This window comes from Pithys albifrons, chromosome 3 (assembly GCF_047495875.1).
Source record: "Pithys albifrons albifrons isolate INPA30051 chromosome 3, PitAlb_v1, whole genome shotgun sequence".
Classification (NCBI taxonomy): Eukaryota; Metazoa; Chordata; class Aves; order Passeriformes; family Thamnophilidae; genus Pithys; species Pithys albifrons.
The window spans coordinates 18,528,176-18,543,385 of record NC_092460.1 but is presented as its reverse complement, the minus strand read 5'-3'; the positions used below and the strand labels follow the sequence as shown (position 1 = coordinate 18,543,385).

Sequence of the window (15,210 nt, the reverse complement as noted above, 5' to 3'; positions counted from 1 at the left end):
AACTGTCTTTTCCTCATCAGCGATAAACAGGAAATTAATCTGATGTACAGTTAACTGAAAACTCTGTCCTATCAGCAGGTTGACTACTCTTTCTCAAAAATCATGAAAGCCTTTTAAGTGACATGAGAAATCTTATTCATTAACCCAAGTGACATATTAATTTGCAAATTTCTCATAAATGGTGAAATGTTTCAGAAACAAGTGTCAGTGAAAGACTTAAATATTTGAGAATTTAGGTGGATGTTGCTTTGTGTTTGGGTAGAAGACAGTCACCTTAAGGATTCTGACTGCTCTGGAGGAAGGATAACATTTCTGCCTGGAAGGGTTTATCACTTAAATATATAGCTTTATTAGTTTTGTTTGCTGAGTAAATTGAAGGCAACATACTAAATTGGGTGTATTTAATACATCTTTATCAAATATTAATTACCTCCAGCACTTGAATAGATGTGAAGTAAAAGTAACATAAGCCCAGTGACCTTATTTAATCATGATGCTTAAGCTAAGAACTAAGAAGATGATGCTGCACTCTTGTTTTTCAGTGTACTTTTACACGTAGAGATTTAATTATTGAAGTTAAGCAAAGTGGAATTTTTTTCAACTATATTTTTGAAAAGTAACGGCCTCTGTGTGCGTGTGTGTGTATACGGTTGAATCTACAGAAAACACAGGCTCTTAAGTACCAAATGTCTCTCTTCAGGGAACTCATTTTACTAACTATAATATTAAAGAAACGATTTTAGCCTTTACTGCACGAAGGGATTTTTTGTGAATGAATGGAATTGTCAGATGTGAAGAGCTGGAGTGTTTCTCTGTTACAGTTGGAAAAGCAGCTTGATTATAGTCAAATTTCAAAGAGAAAGACTCAGTGAAAGCTGAGAGCATGAGGAAGTCTTGAATAACACATGTGATCAATCAGCATTACAATGTGCAAACAGCTTGTGTTTTATTCGAATAAGAAAATACACCCTATACTTTCAGGCTGTTTTCTGAGAGTCCGATGGACTTTCAGCATTCTGAAACATAAACTTTAAAACCTTCTGTTTGTCTTAGGGGTGTAGGACCACCCACCACTCCAAAAATTTGGTTAACGAGGCAGAAACGAAAGCTACTAACTGGAAAAGGTATTATAAGGACCGATGTATGCAGCCTCTTTCTTTGAAATCTGTCAATATGCAGGAGAAAAATCCATGTTTCTTAAGCTTTAACACTAAGCTGTTCTTCAGCCTTTCGTATTTACAGGGCCAGTCAAAGCTGTTGGGCGCCTTCTACCCCAGCTCCGTGTTACTGCAGCGGAACGAACACTGTGTGCGGGTTGGGGAGCTCTGACTTTGAAAACCTGAGTGGAGAATTGAGGTTTTCTACTTCAGTTCTTTCTTTAAGCCACACCAGCTCCCTTAGCATAAACTCTGTAGAAGTAGCATGGTCACAAAACAATGACAAATGAAATTTCCAAACTACATGTGAACAGTAAAAACCTGGATTCTGATAAAATACTACTGTTCTAATCAAAGTACAGTTATCCTAGTTCTAAGCAGTTTAAGGGCAACAAAACACTACAGTACCCGAGTTAATACAGCAAACACTACAAGCCTTTTACAGACATGGTTGCATTCCTCACACAAAATCCCACGGTACAATTCTAGGTGTAAACACTACAGAGGTGTTGGGCTCTTCCAGCTTTTTCATAATTCAGAAATAGAGACTGTTAATGAAACTTGAAATTTGCTTCCTCTAAGTTCTCAAAAGCCCCACACCTGTCCCAATGATACACACTGTTTGTCCATGTTTTACTGGTTAAAGCAACTCCCTTGTCACCCTTTCTAAAGCAAACACCCAGATGGTGGATGGGCAGCAGGTGAGAAAGAGCATTCACAGCCACAGATTGAGGTTTAAAGGTCTGAATGTGAAGTCATGGACAGAAGTCCTGAATTCCTCAGAGAAATGTGCTGTTCTGCTGTACAGGAGCTAACACAGTGCCTGGGTTTGGGCTCCCAAACCTGCAGCCCTAGCAGGGAATTCCTTTGCGTGTCTGGAATGTTGCATGTCTGCTTACAGCTCTTAGACTGCAGGAGTCCTAGTGCTGGGAATCAGGGCTGTGTGTCTTTTGTTGTGTCTTAATAACCTCTCAGCACTCCCCTGCAGGACGTTTGGGCTGCCTGGAGCTCAGGATGGTGTTTGGTTTGAGTGGGAAGTGCGGCAAGGGTGATGGGAAGGGGAACCCACGGGCCTTGAGGCCATGGCACATCATTAACAGGAGAGCCAGGCATGGAGCCAGAGGGAGAGGGGCCAATAGATTATGAGATAAACCCCAAGTCATGAATTTTCTTTGATCTTCATAAATGTATGTATTTCGTTTCAATGAAATATTAGCGAGTTGCAGTTTTGGCGTATTTCAGGTAAGTTCATGTGCAGTGTGACTGGAAACATGTCAAACCTCCTGCACTTGGAATGGCTGATCTGTTCTGCTTAATGGCACTGTGGAACAAACAGCTTGTCTTTAGTTTTCCATTCAGTAACTTGCCATATGATGTCTGGGCGTTAATTGGCAGTCCAGGTTAATATCCAGTTTGTTCCAGAATGGAAAAGGTCTTGCTTAGGTTGCCTGTACAAGCAGCTTCTAATGAGAGGAAACACAGAATTTAATCAGCTCTGCATTATTTGTCTGGGTTTTTCAGGGTTTCTGTTGCTTGTGTTAATTCACCACAGTATGAGGTTTTTCTGTTAATTGGCCTTCATTTCCTAACACCTGATAGTATATTGATTTCTGGATATTGCAGACAATGAGTGATCAGTCAGGGTGGTTGGATGCAGCTTGTCCTGTTCTACTGACACTTCTGTGGCTCTGTCTTGCCTATGGCAGATGGAATGGGAGGTCCAAGGTGGTGACCAGGGAGGCAGCAGAGCCTGTGTGTGGGAACCCCAGTCTGTGAGGAGCTCCTTGTGCAATAACAGGCTGCAAACTTCAGCTGTGGTCTTTGCCTGGGAATACCTCACCACTTCCCTAAATGGCTTTTCATTGTATCCCAACTATCATTTCACGTTCTCTTTGTAACGCTGTGATTAAATATCTGGTTTTGCTTTATTTGCTTGCTGGTTTTGTGCAGACTGAGGGAGGAATAACAAACCTCCTCCTGCTCTCATCAGAGAGAACAGGTGGTGGATGGAACCTGATGGATTTGAAGAAAAGTTGTATCACCAATAATCACTATTTATTGTTGATCAAGTTGCCTTTATGCATCAATTAAATCACTTGATAAATTCTTCTGAGGTGCTGGCAGTTTTACTAGTGGGATGCCTCTCCCAGGTTTTAGGATGGACTTGTACACATGAATGCAATAACCTTTGTGCAACACTGAACTATACTTAGAACTTCTTTAGGGTCACCTACTTTGTTTTTCTTGACCATGGGCCTCAGTTCTGGAAGAGTCAGTGTTCTAGAATTTCCCAATCAGAGTATTCCTGAGATACTATGAAGCAAAGGCAAATTCTCTGCTGTTTCAAGCATAACAAAATATCCTTTTTTGTGCCAAAATCAATTGAGAATGTTTTAGACTTACTTTGCTCTGAAGGTACAAAAACTTTGAGATGCTTGGCTTCATTTATTTTTAGGTTAAGTGTTTTTGTGTTAAAGACACCATTGTAACATAGGTTGTTTTTCCTATTTTAACCTTTTTTGTTTGTTTTGGTTTTCTTATGCTGCTGAAGGTTACTGATAACATCCTGTGGAACACAGCTTGAATGTGTTTTTTTTTATTAAACTCCAAGTTTTGGGGGCATTTATTAGAACTGTTTAATCTGGGGCCAATTTAACTAGTAGCAGACTAATAAAAATAATATTGTTCGGCTTCCTGCCATGACAAATGTTGACTTACCCTTATAAAGTTGACTAAAACTAATAACCTTTAAAGTATAGGCATATGGAAATATAGCCTGTTACATGAAGTCTGAAACAGAGTGGTTCTGTTTGAGTTGCTGGCACTGCTTGTGATTTAGGCTTTAAAACAAAGGTTACTGTACTGTTGCAATTTATAGTGTCTTCCATTTATTCCACTGTTAACGCTTTTGAGACTAATTTCAGTTAAAACATTTTGTCCTAATGAATGCTCCTGTAGCACAGAATGAATGCTCTGGATATCTGTTTGTCTTGATTTGTATCAAAAATGGAAAAAAAAATTACCAGCATATTTTTTATAAAATGTCAAGCAAGTTAGAAACCCCAAGTTCAGAATTACTGCTGTGAATAATTGTCTCAGCACTGAACTCCAGTAAAAGAGGATGTTTTTAAGAAGTGTTGCTGATTTCAGCTGGTTTGTGGGTGAGTTAAGACAAGGTTAGTCTGCCTTTGAAATAATTGGGGTAAATTCTACAATTCTGAAATGCCAAGTTCCTGAACTAGTTTTCTGGTTTGCCTTAAAAACCTCTGTAATTTTTTTTTAATTTGGGTTTTAAATACAACCAGGAAAATCAACACAGTGTGGTCACAGTAGTGCAGACACAAGTGTAATGACCCCTCAGGGACATATTTTCCCTTGTTTGTCAGATCCAGCATCAGTTCTCTGACATGGAGACTGTTGTTGAAGTTGCTGATAAGAGGTTGGGAGAGTCAGCTGGAAAAATAATCATACCAGCAGTGAACATCCATTTGCTGTTCCCTGGGAGGAAACCAGTGGCTAAGCCAGTCAGGGGCAGAGTGAAAGAATTTTGAAGAGGTATTGGAGCAAGTGAAGACCTTTTAAATGGCACCTCAGCTACTATTCAGTATGTGTTATCCAGGTCATTGGCTCTTTTGTTCTTAGGGCAATATAAAGGGAATCTGGCCTCCTTGTTTTTGTTTCCTTTATTTCTATTTGTTAGAAAATGAAAACCAATCTTCTGATAGAGCAATTTATCCATCAAAGTGTGATAATTAAGCTGTGGGTGGCCTTGTTGAATGATAATGTATCAAAAACTGACTGATGTCATTAAATGGATTTAACTCACTCTGACAGTCTGCTTTGAACTTTGGGAAAATTCCATTCTTTACATATACAAGTAAAAGAGGGTTGGGTTTATTCCATTTTACAGATGAAGAGCACCAAAGCGTTGGCTGCTCCCCCTAAATGGGCTCCTAGAAGCTTTCCTGTCTGTGTAGTGTGTTATTGGGTAAATATATCCAATTATTAGGTGCCAGTTTCACTAGTGAGGAAATAAAAATAGCATCAACTTAGCTGTCAGTACATTGCAACTAATCTAAGTGCCTAATTCTTCCCAGGATCTGCTTTAACACGTTTCTGTGGCTCTGAGTGCTCAGCCCGCCCTGGGAGCGGGTGCTGTGCTGAGATTGGGCTTTTACATGGTAATTCATGGGCATTAGAGCCAAAAATAATGATACCAAAGTTATCTTTTTGCCAAGATGTTGTCATTGTGCAATGACTATATCACACTTTAGAAAGCAACTCGTCACTCAGTTATGCAAGGCAAAGAGACTTGAATTTTACAGAAAAGAGAGTTGGCAGATATTCCTGTTGGGAGTGTGGCTTCCCGGTGGTGCTGTAGCTTACGCTGGTTGCTTTGTGACTTTTGCAGCTGTCCCACAGCAGAAGGCTAATTTTTGGGTTATACATTAAAAGGTAGAACTTTCCTTGCTTACTCAGTAGTCTAAACCATTAGGTTTGACTTGAATATATAGAAGATGCTACAATTGAGTATATATATATATATATGTAAAATCTACTGAGTAACTTAAAATAAAGAGGCCATCTTCATGCCAAATTAGAAGAATGGTGAGGCATGGTATCTTTGAAACTTATCTGACAGCTTCCCATCTTGTATTGGGATTATGCCCGCTGTGATTACTCTAACCTCTCTTCCTGCTAATTTCCCAGAAATCACCTCTCTCAGAAGGACATAGTTGTTTGAAATGCCTACTGTCTGGTTTTCAGAAGTGTCCATATTTTGGACACAGATTTGCCTCTTTTATCAGTTTGTTCAGTTTCAAGTTCCTTCTGAGGCTGCACATATACATGGTATTTCTAGCTTAAATTTTTTCCTCTCTGAATTCAAATGTTACCGAAGTCATCTCAAGTTCAAATAAACAGCTCCCTCCAAAAGCCATCTGCTCTTTGTTCTAGCCTAGTCAGGTATTAATTTGACTTCACTTGACTGTTCAGCCTTTGAAGTTCTGTGCTCATGTCTCTCTCAGCTTTATTTAGCCTTATATCAAATTTAAAGCCCTGTCAGATTAACATTGCTTGGTCACATATACCAGCTCCACATTTTAGAAACTTTGCCAAACTGTACTCTGAATCTTTTGTTTTTTTTTTTAACTTACTTCCCATACTGCTTTGGCAAGCCTTCATGACTCTGAAAATGCAGTCTAACATGCAATAATTTCAAAACTCTGAAATAAGTTTTTTAAATACCAATAATAATGACTTTAAAAAGTCAGGCAAGACATTGTAACTTCTGAATTTTTTGTGTCATAACCCGGCCCAGTTCCAAGTCTGGACAGGTGATGGTTGTTGCAGCTGGATCCAGCCACTAAATCCTCTGTCTCAATCCCTGCTGCTTCTGTGTGCCCTGAACTGGGAGGGGAGAGGAGGAGGAAAGAGGGAGTGATGTCTTTTGGTAGCTCTGAGTCTTCTGACCACACTCAGAGGAGCAGGCCTGGAATCTGATGTTCCTTCTACCTGTGCAGTGTGTCCTTACTGGAGCCTCCTCCTGTTGGGCAGACACAGCTCTGAGTTCCCATGTGCCAAGAATTGTACCCTGTAGGGTTTTAAGATCGTGGGAATGGTGATTAACTGGAAATTCAGAAATTTTTCAATGACAAATTAGTAAAGTAATGAACACATTCACAAGGAATTCCTAAGTGCAAAGGCAATATATTAATTTTAAAATTGGACTAATGTGCAGGTGCAGATTCTGATCAGTGTCTCTGGGTAAAGCGGAACAGTTCACACACTCTTCTCTTTCCATTTGGTCTGCTGGCTGTGAAGAAGAGAGTCCTTGCTGAGAAAAACAGCCACCAGTTTAAAACTTGCACTTGGCTGCAGAATATTCCCCTGTCTAGATCGTTGGTCTCAATAGCTTGTTCAGCTTCTCTGTGGTGCTGGTTTGGAGAGGTGATGCAGCTTGAGAATGAGGGTGTTGAGGGAAGGGGAGGTGGAGGCAGAATGGATGTAGACAACACAGCAGAAATCCTGTGATCAATGGCTCACAGTTTCAGTATTACTGTCTGATGGTTTTAGAACTGCTCCAGTAGTGCTGTGTTTTCATTGCACAGTCAAAGCTTTACTTGTACGAACTTCATCTTTCCACGGTAGAAAGGGTGACTCAGTGCTGATGGTCTTTGTTGTTGGACCTCTCTGAAGGAGATGACACCTGGAACGCTTAAGATTTGATGAGTTTCCACTTCTAGGTCGGTATCTTAACATATCAGAGTTTCCAATGCAAGGTGAAAATCATGTTAGAAATAGTCAAAAAAAAGCTTTTCTCATACTTAAGAACTTACGATTAAAAAGATTTACTTTAAGAGCTCATTGATATAAAGTCTCAGGCTTCTGAAATGATCTTAAATAATGCTATTTGAGAGAATCTTGTAATAATGCCATTTTCTTTTCATAAAAATGAGTCCTTCATTTGCACTACATGTTCAGCTGTTCAGAATTCTGGTCAGAATTTTCGGTGTGAAATCAGAACACAGTACATTGCACGAGGAACTCGGGATGGGATGCTGACACAGAAGGGGTGGGACTGCAGTTATCTAACTTGACTTTGCCTGCTGGGAGCAGAGCTGGCTCACAACAAGAGACTCTAGAAGAGCTTAATGTTTCTTGATGGTGGTTGAAACTGGAATTTGTTGTCTTTAACATCAGTTTCTGTTTTCAGTGAGGTTTTGCAGCATGAACACTAGTGAAAACATTACTATTTTAGCATTTTTCTCCTTGAAATGGATGGGAGGTGAACCCTGCAGCTTGTATTGGTTCTGGGGGTTGCCCCAGCCCAGGTACAGCACCTTGGTCTTGTTAAACTTCATTTTTTTCATGATTTTTTTTCTTTATTCATAGAACATACACATTGCAGTAAAGCTGTAAGATACTACAAGGATATGGCAGTGAAGGAGTTATCTTTTCTGTTAATCCTAATCCCCCTCTCTTGGTCTTCTGGAAAAACCTTGATTTCCAGGTTTTGCTCTTGGGCTGGGGTGCTGATTCCTGAGTAACCTTTGCTGCTAAGGTTGTGCTGCTGCCCTGGCACTGCCCGGCTCTGTCTGGGGCACTGTGTCCTTGCACTGCAGCGCAGTCCAATTCCTGACAAGCAGGCTCTGCCATGGAGTATTATCTGTGCACCAGCACTAGCATTCTGAGTAATCATAAAAAACAAACAGTTGATAATGTGCCACCAATTAGAATTACAGTGGAACCTCAAAGATTTTTTTCTTTTTTGGGGACAAGGGAATGGGGGTGCTGCTGCTGTCGATAAATATGCTGGTGGTGCTGCAGTGACATAGAAAAAATACTCCTTCTAAAACCTGTCTCAAAGACATGGTTGCTGAAAAGGAAGAGTTATGAATAACAGTGCAACAGTGAAGATAAGGATTTAACTTGCTTTAGGCTGCTGCAGTTCTTTACTGCAGTTTTATGTGTGATGGAATACATTATTTTTTCTAGAGGGTTAAACACTTTGCCGCTCATCTCAGCTGGCTTTTATGGATTTCCAGGTCTGCCTGCTGAGAAGTAAATTAAATATGTATCTGCTTCTCACCTTTCTTCTGTTGCTGCACTGATGGAAGAGAATTTTTCTTGCCAGTAATACAGATGGTGATCATCGCTGCTGAGACTTATTTTTTGCCATCAGGAAGGTTGACAAATCTGCATTATTTCTGGAAGGATTTAGAAATATGAAGAAAAGGATAATAGGCATGATTCAGTTTCTTAAAGCTATGCCTAGGCAGTTGGAGGCATAGCAAACCTACACAAACCTTATAAGCATGGCCGAAAAAGAAAGATGAACTGTTTTAGGATGTCCTTGAAATATGGTGTTGAATGGGATTTTTAACTTCACTTGGAAGGTTTGGCTCTTTTTCTGTCAGAAGTTGCCTTTTGCATGTGCTGTTCAGGATCCATTAAATGTCAGATGGAGGTTAGGAAGCCAAGGGTAACTGTTCTATTTTTATGCATTTGTAACCACCTTTTTCTTATGTTATGATTTCTGTTAATTTTTTAAAAAATACATATCTGCAGGACAATTGTCATATTGTCTTGAAGTGGTTATGTATTACTTTAGGTGCTATTATGCTGTTAAAAGTATATATGAAAAGAAAAACACTCAATTGAATGCTATATGGTTGATTTTTTTTAAATTTTCCTTTATATTTTATACAGAAAGTATATGTAAAACATGTTACTAATATGTTTGTCTGTTTATGTATAAGAACATGCACTCATAGACAAAGAGAGTTAGAGATTTCTGTCTAAATTATATTTTCTGAAATAAAATACATTTAACTGAATAGAGTCGCATGCTGTCAGTGCCAGAAGGAAAGAAATAAACAGAGTTCTTTCTATTTGAAAGTATTCCTTGTATTGAGAAGATTACCTTAAGCTTATCATATCATTAGCTGAAGAGCACTGCTGAAAATTTCTCTTTTAAGAATGAGTTAACATAATCAAATGATTCAGTCTTTTTTTACCTTCTCTTCTGCTCCCAGCCATGCCACCTTCTCCATCATTACATTTTCTAGCTGTTTCCAGGACCTGTGTGTACCAGCCCAGAGCAATCTGTCAATGCCAGTGTTTAAAACTGCTATTGTGTATTTACTGCCCTAATTACACGCCAGGTTTGCAAACTTGCATGTTAGGAATGCTTTCTTAGGAAAATCAGCAGTAGCTCAGCAATCTTTTTCTGATTATGCTCTCACACTGTCCCCATTTTTTGCCTTTCCCTCCTCCCTCCTCCCCCTGCTACAGGAGCCCAGGAACAAACGGGTCAAGCCGCTGTCCAGAGTCACGTCCCTTGCCAGTCTCATCGCTCCTGTCCGAGCCACTCCACTGAAGCGGTTCAGCCAAACTCTGCAGGTAATGGTGGCAGCTCCACGTGGGGCTGGGAGGGGGCTGTGCTGAAAGGGCACTGGGGGCACAGCCACAGCTTCTTTGGGGTTCATGGCAGCAGGAGATGCACATACAGCCCCTCCCCCCCCCCCGCCCCCATGGGAATGTGCCCAACATGTTCAGGCACCCTGTGAATATGAAGTCACTCAGCTTCAAACTCAGGATTCTCACCTCCAAAAACCCCACTTCTCTCTGCAGATAATTAATGTTTTTCAATTACCAGTAAGAAAACTATTGCACCTGTAGCATATAAAACTTGAGTACTAAAGGACTACAGTTACTTTTTAAATTTGATGAAGAGAATGTTCCGTGACACTTTCTATTAATTTTGGTTGGTTTCTTTGGAAGTGTTATTTTTGGTGTAGTTGGTCATGTAGGACTGCTAAATTTCCTTCTGTATAGTGAACTTTGACCTTGCCTAAACAAAAGACTTAGTGGACAACTGGAAATTTCCAGGTCATTTTCCAAAGCTGATGGTGAAAATTAGTAAAGGGTAAGTGAATTTTAAATGCAGTTTTTATCTTACAGATTAAGTGCATAATATTTAACATACTTAGAGTCTACTGGAACTTTAGTTTATACAGCATTTGGGCCTTCAGACCCAGAGACTGTGAAACATTTGGGTGCTCAACTCCTATGGCTGTGCTGAGTGCCAGCTGGGAGCTGCTGCTCTGCTGTGGGTCTGGCCTCAAGAGCCAGGCTGTTTCCTCTTTAAAACAGTTTATGTAAGTAAGCATGTATAAGATCTAAAAAATCATATAACAAGCTGAATTTCGTTGAGAGGAAACATAAAAATAACTTGAGTGTATTAAAAATGTTCCTTAATCAAAATGAGCTAAACTAGAGCATTTCTGAAGTTACCTGTTAAGGAGGAAAGAAATGAAACTTCAGAGCAGGAAGCCTTTTGACAAATAGAAAGTCACGGGAAAGAACCCTGTTTTTCTATAGTGGTGATTATCTAGAAAATAGATATTGCAGGGGTTTCTGACATTAGTTTTCCTGTTGTCTTTGGTTCCTGCAGTGTGTGCTGTGCAGACACTGCACAGCAAAGCTGTGTTTGAAGGTCGGAGCAGCAGCCAGATGCCTGCCCAGCCTGAGCCGGGGCTGGGTCAGGTGTGACTCGAGCAGGTGTGCCTGTGTTCCCTGGGACAGAGGTCTCCTCACAGGCTGCCTCCAGGAAAAATGGGCCCAGCTCTCAAAGGGCTACATTAGATCCAGTTGCGAGAAGTGTGGAAAGTGAATTAATTTTTGGCTGAGGCTCTTGCCTTTTCCCAGCCTTACACAGCTTTGGCCTCATTGAGGTACCTGTGCCATTGTTCTGCAGCGAGTGCCTCTGTGACTATGCAGTGTCCAGCCCAGTGTTGTCTTTAATAAACTTACTTTAGACTATCAAAACCAACTGTCCTTTCATGTATGTTGTAGCAGCTTCCTGAGATGAGAGCTGTATAAATGTGTTTCAGGGCAAATTGTGTCAAAAATAGGAGAGAAAATAGTGGCTTTTCAAGTCTTACTGTTGCAAGCATTTCTGTCTTGCTCTGTTCATAAAGACTGTAAGAATATATTGTAATTAACTGTTTGCTCCTAAGGAGGTTAAACAGTGATGTTATTCATACCATCCTCTCTAACCATGTGCTTGAAGGAGCTGTGATGAGAAATCAGCTTGTATGTTCTCTAAATCCTGGTTCTGAATCTACTTCTAAGTGATGAGTGCTGGGGGTGTCTCTCAAAACTGCCTTCATAGCTGGCTGTAAATTGACTTGTTACCTGATTTTGTCAGTAACTATAGAACAGGGACAAAAAAGACTGACCTTGTGCTCAGGTGTCCTGCTTGGAATTATTTAAAAACATTCTGGGAAGCACGTATAGCTATTTCACTTTATTATGTATTGACATAGCTGTTGTGTCTTATGAACAGTTTAGAGCAGGATTTCTTTTCATGGTGTAATTTCCTGTAAAGATGCAAATGTTGATTTTTCTTACTGGGTGCACTTTAATATATCTTCATTGTTATTTCAGTCAAAATCCATATCTCATCTTGCATTGCTGCTTAGAGGTTCTGTATCTGTAAAATGGAGAAAATCACATTCATCACCACAACAGGCCAAACAAATGGCCTCTTCCCCTGAAAGAAAACAAACAAAGCCAACAGGACATCCATCCAAAAAATTACTCCAACATCATCAGTAAAAGCAATTAGAAGGTTCTAAGATTCCTTTACAGCATTTTAAATACACCACCTTACATAAGTGGAAAATACATGTAAGAGGAAAAAAAGTTTATTATGCATAATTTTCCTTACCTCTGTACGTATCTTTGATTTCCTATTAATGGACTTTCAGTGTGCAGGTTGAAGAGAAACACCTTTGTGTCTGGGATTTATGTAGTGTCTTTTAAAATATGCCCTTAGCAACTTTTCATGTTTTGCATGTTTTATTGGTTATAGAAGTATCTGATTATTTTGATAGTACATTTAACTTCATTACGATTGTCTACTTATTTTCAATACTTTTTCTGTAAGGATTCGAAGTAACAAAACACATGAAGTCGTTCTGGTTTTCTTTCTGGACTTCTTTTTTCTTATTGACTGTTTGTAGTCATTTTGTTTCTGTCCCGTAGAGGAACTGTAGAGTAGCTGACTAAAATAGTGCTGTCAGCTCCATCTCTGACAGAATCTGTCTGTATGTCTGCAGAGCAGGTGCTCTTACCTGTTAATCCACATGGGAAAACAGTTTATTTTATACCTGTATTTTCAGTCTCTATCAAAATAGACTAATGATTATGATGATCTGCTTGGTCTGATTCACAGCTGTGCTGTTAGGCTTAAAAACTGAAAATAGGATCAAAAAAAGAACTCCTGCTCATGCTGGAGAGGAATTGAAGTCTGGCTGGCTTCCTCTGCAGCTTCAGTTTTCATCAATGTGTCTTGAATTTAGAAGGAGTCCAAATTATTTTTATTTATCTTAGGACACCGGAAATTTCTAAAAATCCCGAAGAAGAAAACTCTTTTTAACAGCAGTCCTGAATGGCAGGGCTTTGATCAGTAGTGCCCTTTTCCCATACATGAAACTCTTTGCTTTACTGCAGCTGAAATTAAGGCTTGGTAATTGCATCAAAATTAACATCAAGAACACACAGACCCTTCATGGTAACAGAGTTGTAACAAGCAGGGAAAGCTGTTGCCATCAGAGAAATACAGTAAACAAACGTGGGGTTGTGGCTGGATTCTTCTGTTTTTAGAATTACGTGAAAATTTTAATCATTGCAGATGGCCATAATGTTTAAAGGAGTGTGTGTGTGTGGGACGTGATTTTTAGGGAAGCCAGAAACTAGGAAAATATTTTTAAATGACTGTAGATGCAGAAATGCTGTTTTGACATTCTGCAATTCCTTCATGGGATTCTATCACATCACTGATTTTTCTTTTCTTTCTGGTTTGTTGGTTTTTTGTTTTGTTTTGTTTTTTTTTTAGCAAAGTTGCTAAGCAAACAAGCAAGTAGGATCTTGGGGAGTTTGATTTCCTTTTGAGTCTCATGCCTTTTTGAGTCCCTTGTGCCCGATGAGGAGGGTTTAGGGCCGTAGAGAACAGTATGGGTGTTCTTCTGCAGCACAGAAATGTTATGTCAGTGTTTGCCATTTTATAATATAATACATGTTGTTAAAAGGTTTCAAAATCAAGGCATTTAGTTTAAAAATCTGTCTGTCTGGTGCTTTTCATTATCAGTATGATGCCCTTCATTCAACATGATTTGAACACCCCCCCAGAGGAGCTGTATTGTGCCCTGGAGGACACGGGAATGCATGGAAAGGGGCATTCCACCTTGGCTCTTGGAATGTTCTGCTTGGTTGCATTCTCGTGGTTGGTGATTTATGAATGCAATACACCTGCCTCTTTTCCCTAATACCATTTGCATGTGAATAAAAGAGGTTCCATGATTCCTCATTATAGCAAGTGTAAATTAAGCATGTAATTTTGCATGTGCTTCTCTGTCTTCTTGAATCTTGAAAGAAGACTAGCACCTGACCTACAAAATTTTGGAATTTTTGTGTGTGTGTGTTTCATTTTTAAGGGCTTTGTCAATTCCAAGTGGGACTCAGAATGGCTTTTTTTAAAAGGCATAGGTTTTATTGATATAATATGTCTTCTGATATTGTAAAAACATACTGTTTTTATAGGCAATGTTTGCATTTCATGGGCTCTTACCTTCAGAGGAGAATCTTGTGCTTTGTATAAGGTGCTTTCAACCTGGAAATGAAGAGAATTTATTTTATTTTAAATATTCTTACCCAAGGCAATTGAAAGATGATTGTGTTATGTAAGGCACCTTTTAAATAACAACAAAAGTGTAGAGTATTTCAACTATGTGAAATAGTTCAGGAATTTCAGAGGTAGGACCTCAAAAAGAAGCCTTTAATTTTAATGGAGCAAGAAAGGATTTTTTTCAAAATAGCATAGTAAGAGTATAAAGTATCCACCCTTAGCTTGAACTCTTTCTAAGAGTCTACAGGCAAATAGAACTCTCAAGTCTCTTAAAATTGGCTTTATTGAATTTTAGGACCAGACCACATAATAGATACAGAGATGCTGGTACATACTGGCAGAGTTCAGAGGCTCCAGAAATACTAATGAAGATTCCATAGCAGTAGAACCCAGTAGTGGTACTTCACGTTTGCTGTCTGCTAGCACTGATTGTTAGGCAGTTCTTCAGCTGCTAAGAAGTAAAGCTGCAGCAACCGAAAAGAATCTGGCTTGTTGCTTGTCACAAACATTAATATCTGAATATAGACATAACTTTTCCTTAAAGCTTGTTCTTCTTATTTCAGTCAGATACACATTTCACACCTTTCTTTGGGAATTAGTTTCCTGATCTCATGATACATCTGAAGAGGCCAGATGTTATCAGTTGAAAGGGTTCCTCTATTTATCAAAACCAGTTTGGTCCGGTAGAGCATTATAGCACTAATTATTTAATCCTTTTATGGACATATCTGTAATGATTGGACCAATCACATGTTTGATTCTGACAGATCTAGGTGATGCTTTCAGGTATTTAGACAGTAAGGTAAGAGGAAAGCTTTTGAAGGGAAGTTTCACTTCATGAACTCTCATTCTGCCCAA

General features: G+C 39.3%; 1 protein-coding gene across 7 annotated transcripts in view; it reads left to right on the top strand.

The window, feature by feature from the left end:
* ARHGEF3 (Rho guanine nucleotide exchange factor 3) overlaps positions 1 to 15,210 on the top strand; it is a 112,056-nt gene that overhangs the window by 85,525 nt on the left and 11,321 nt on the right. For all 7 annotated transcript variants that reach the window (XM_071550788.1, XM_071550789.1, XM_071550784.1 and 4 more), the window contains one exon: positions 9,954 to 10,061. In XM_071550788.1, the coding sequence (XP_071406889.1) occupies positions 9,954 to 10,061 (108 nt within the window). The remainder of the gene's footprint in view (positions 1 to 9,953; positions 10,062 to 15,210) is intronic.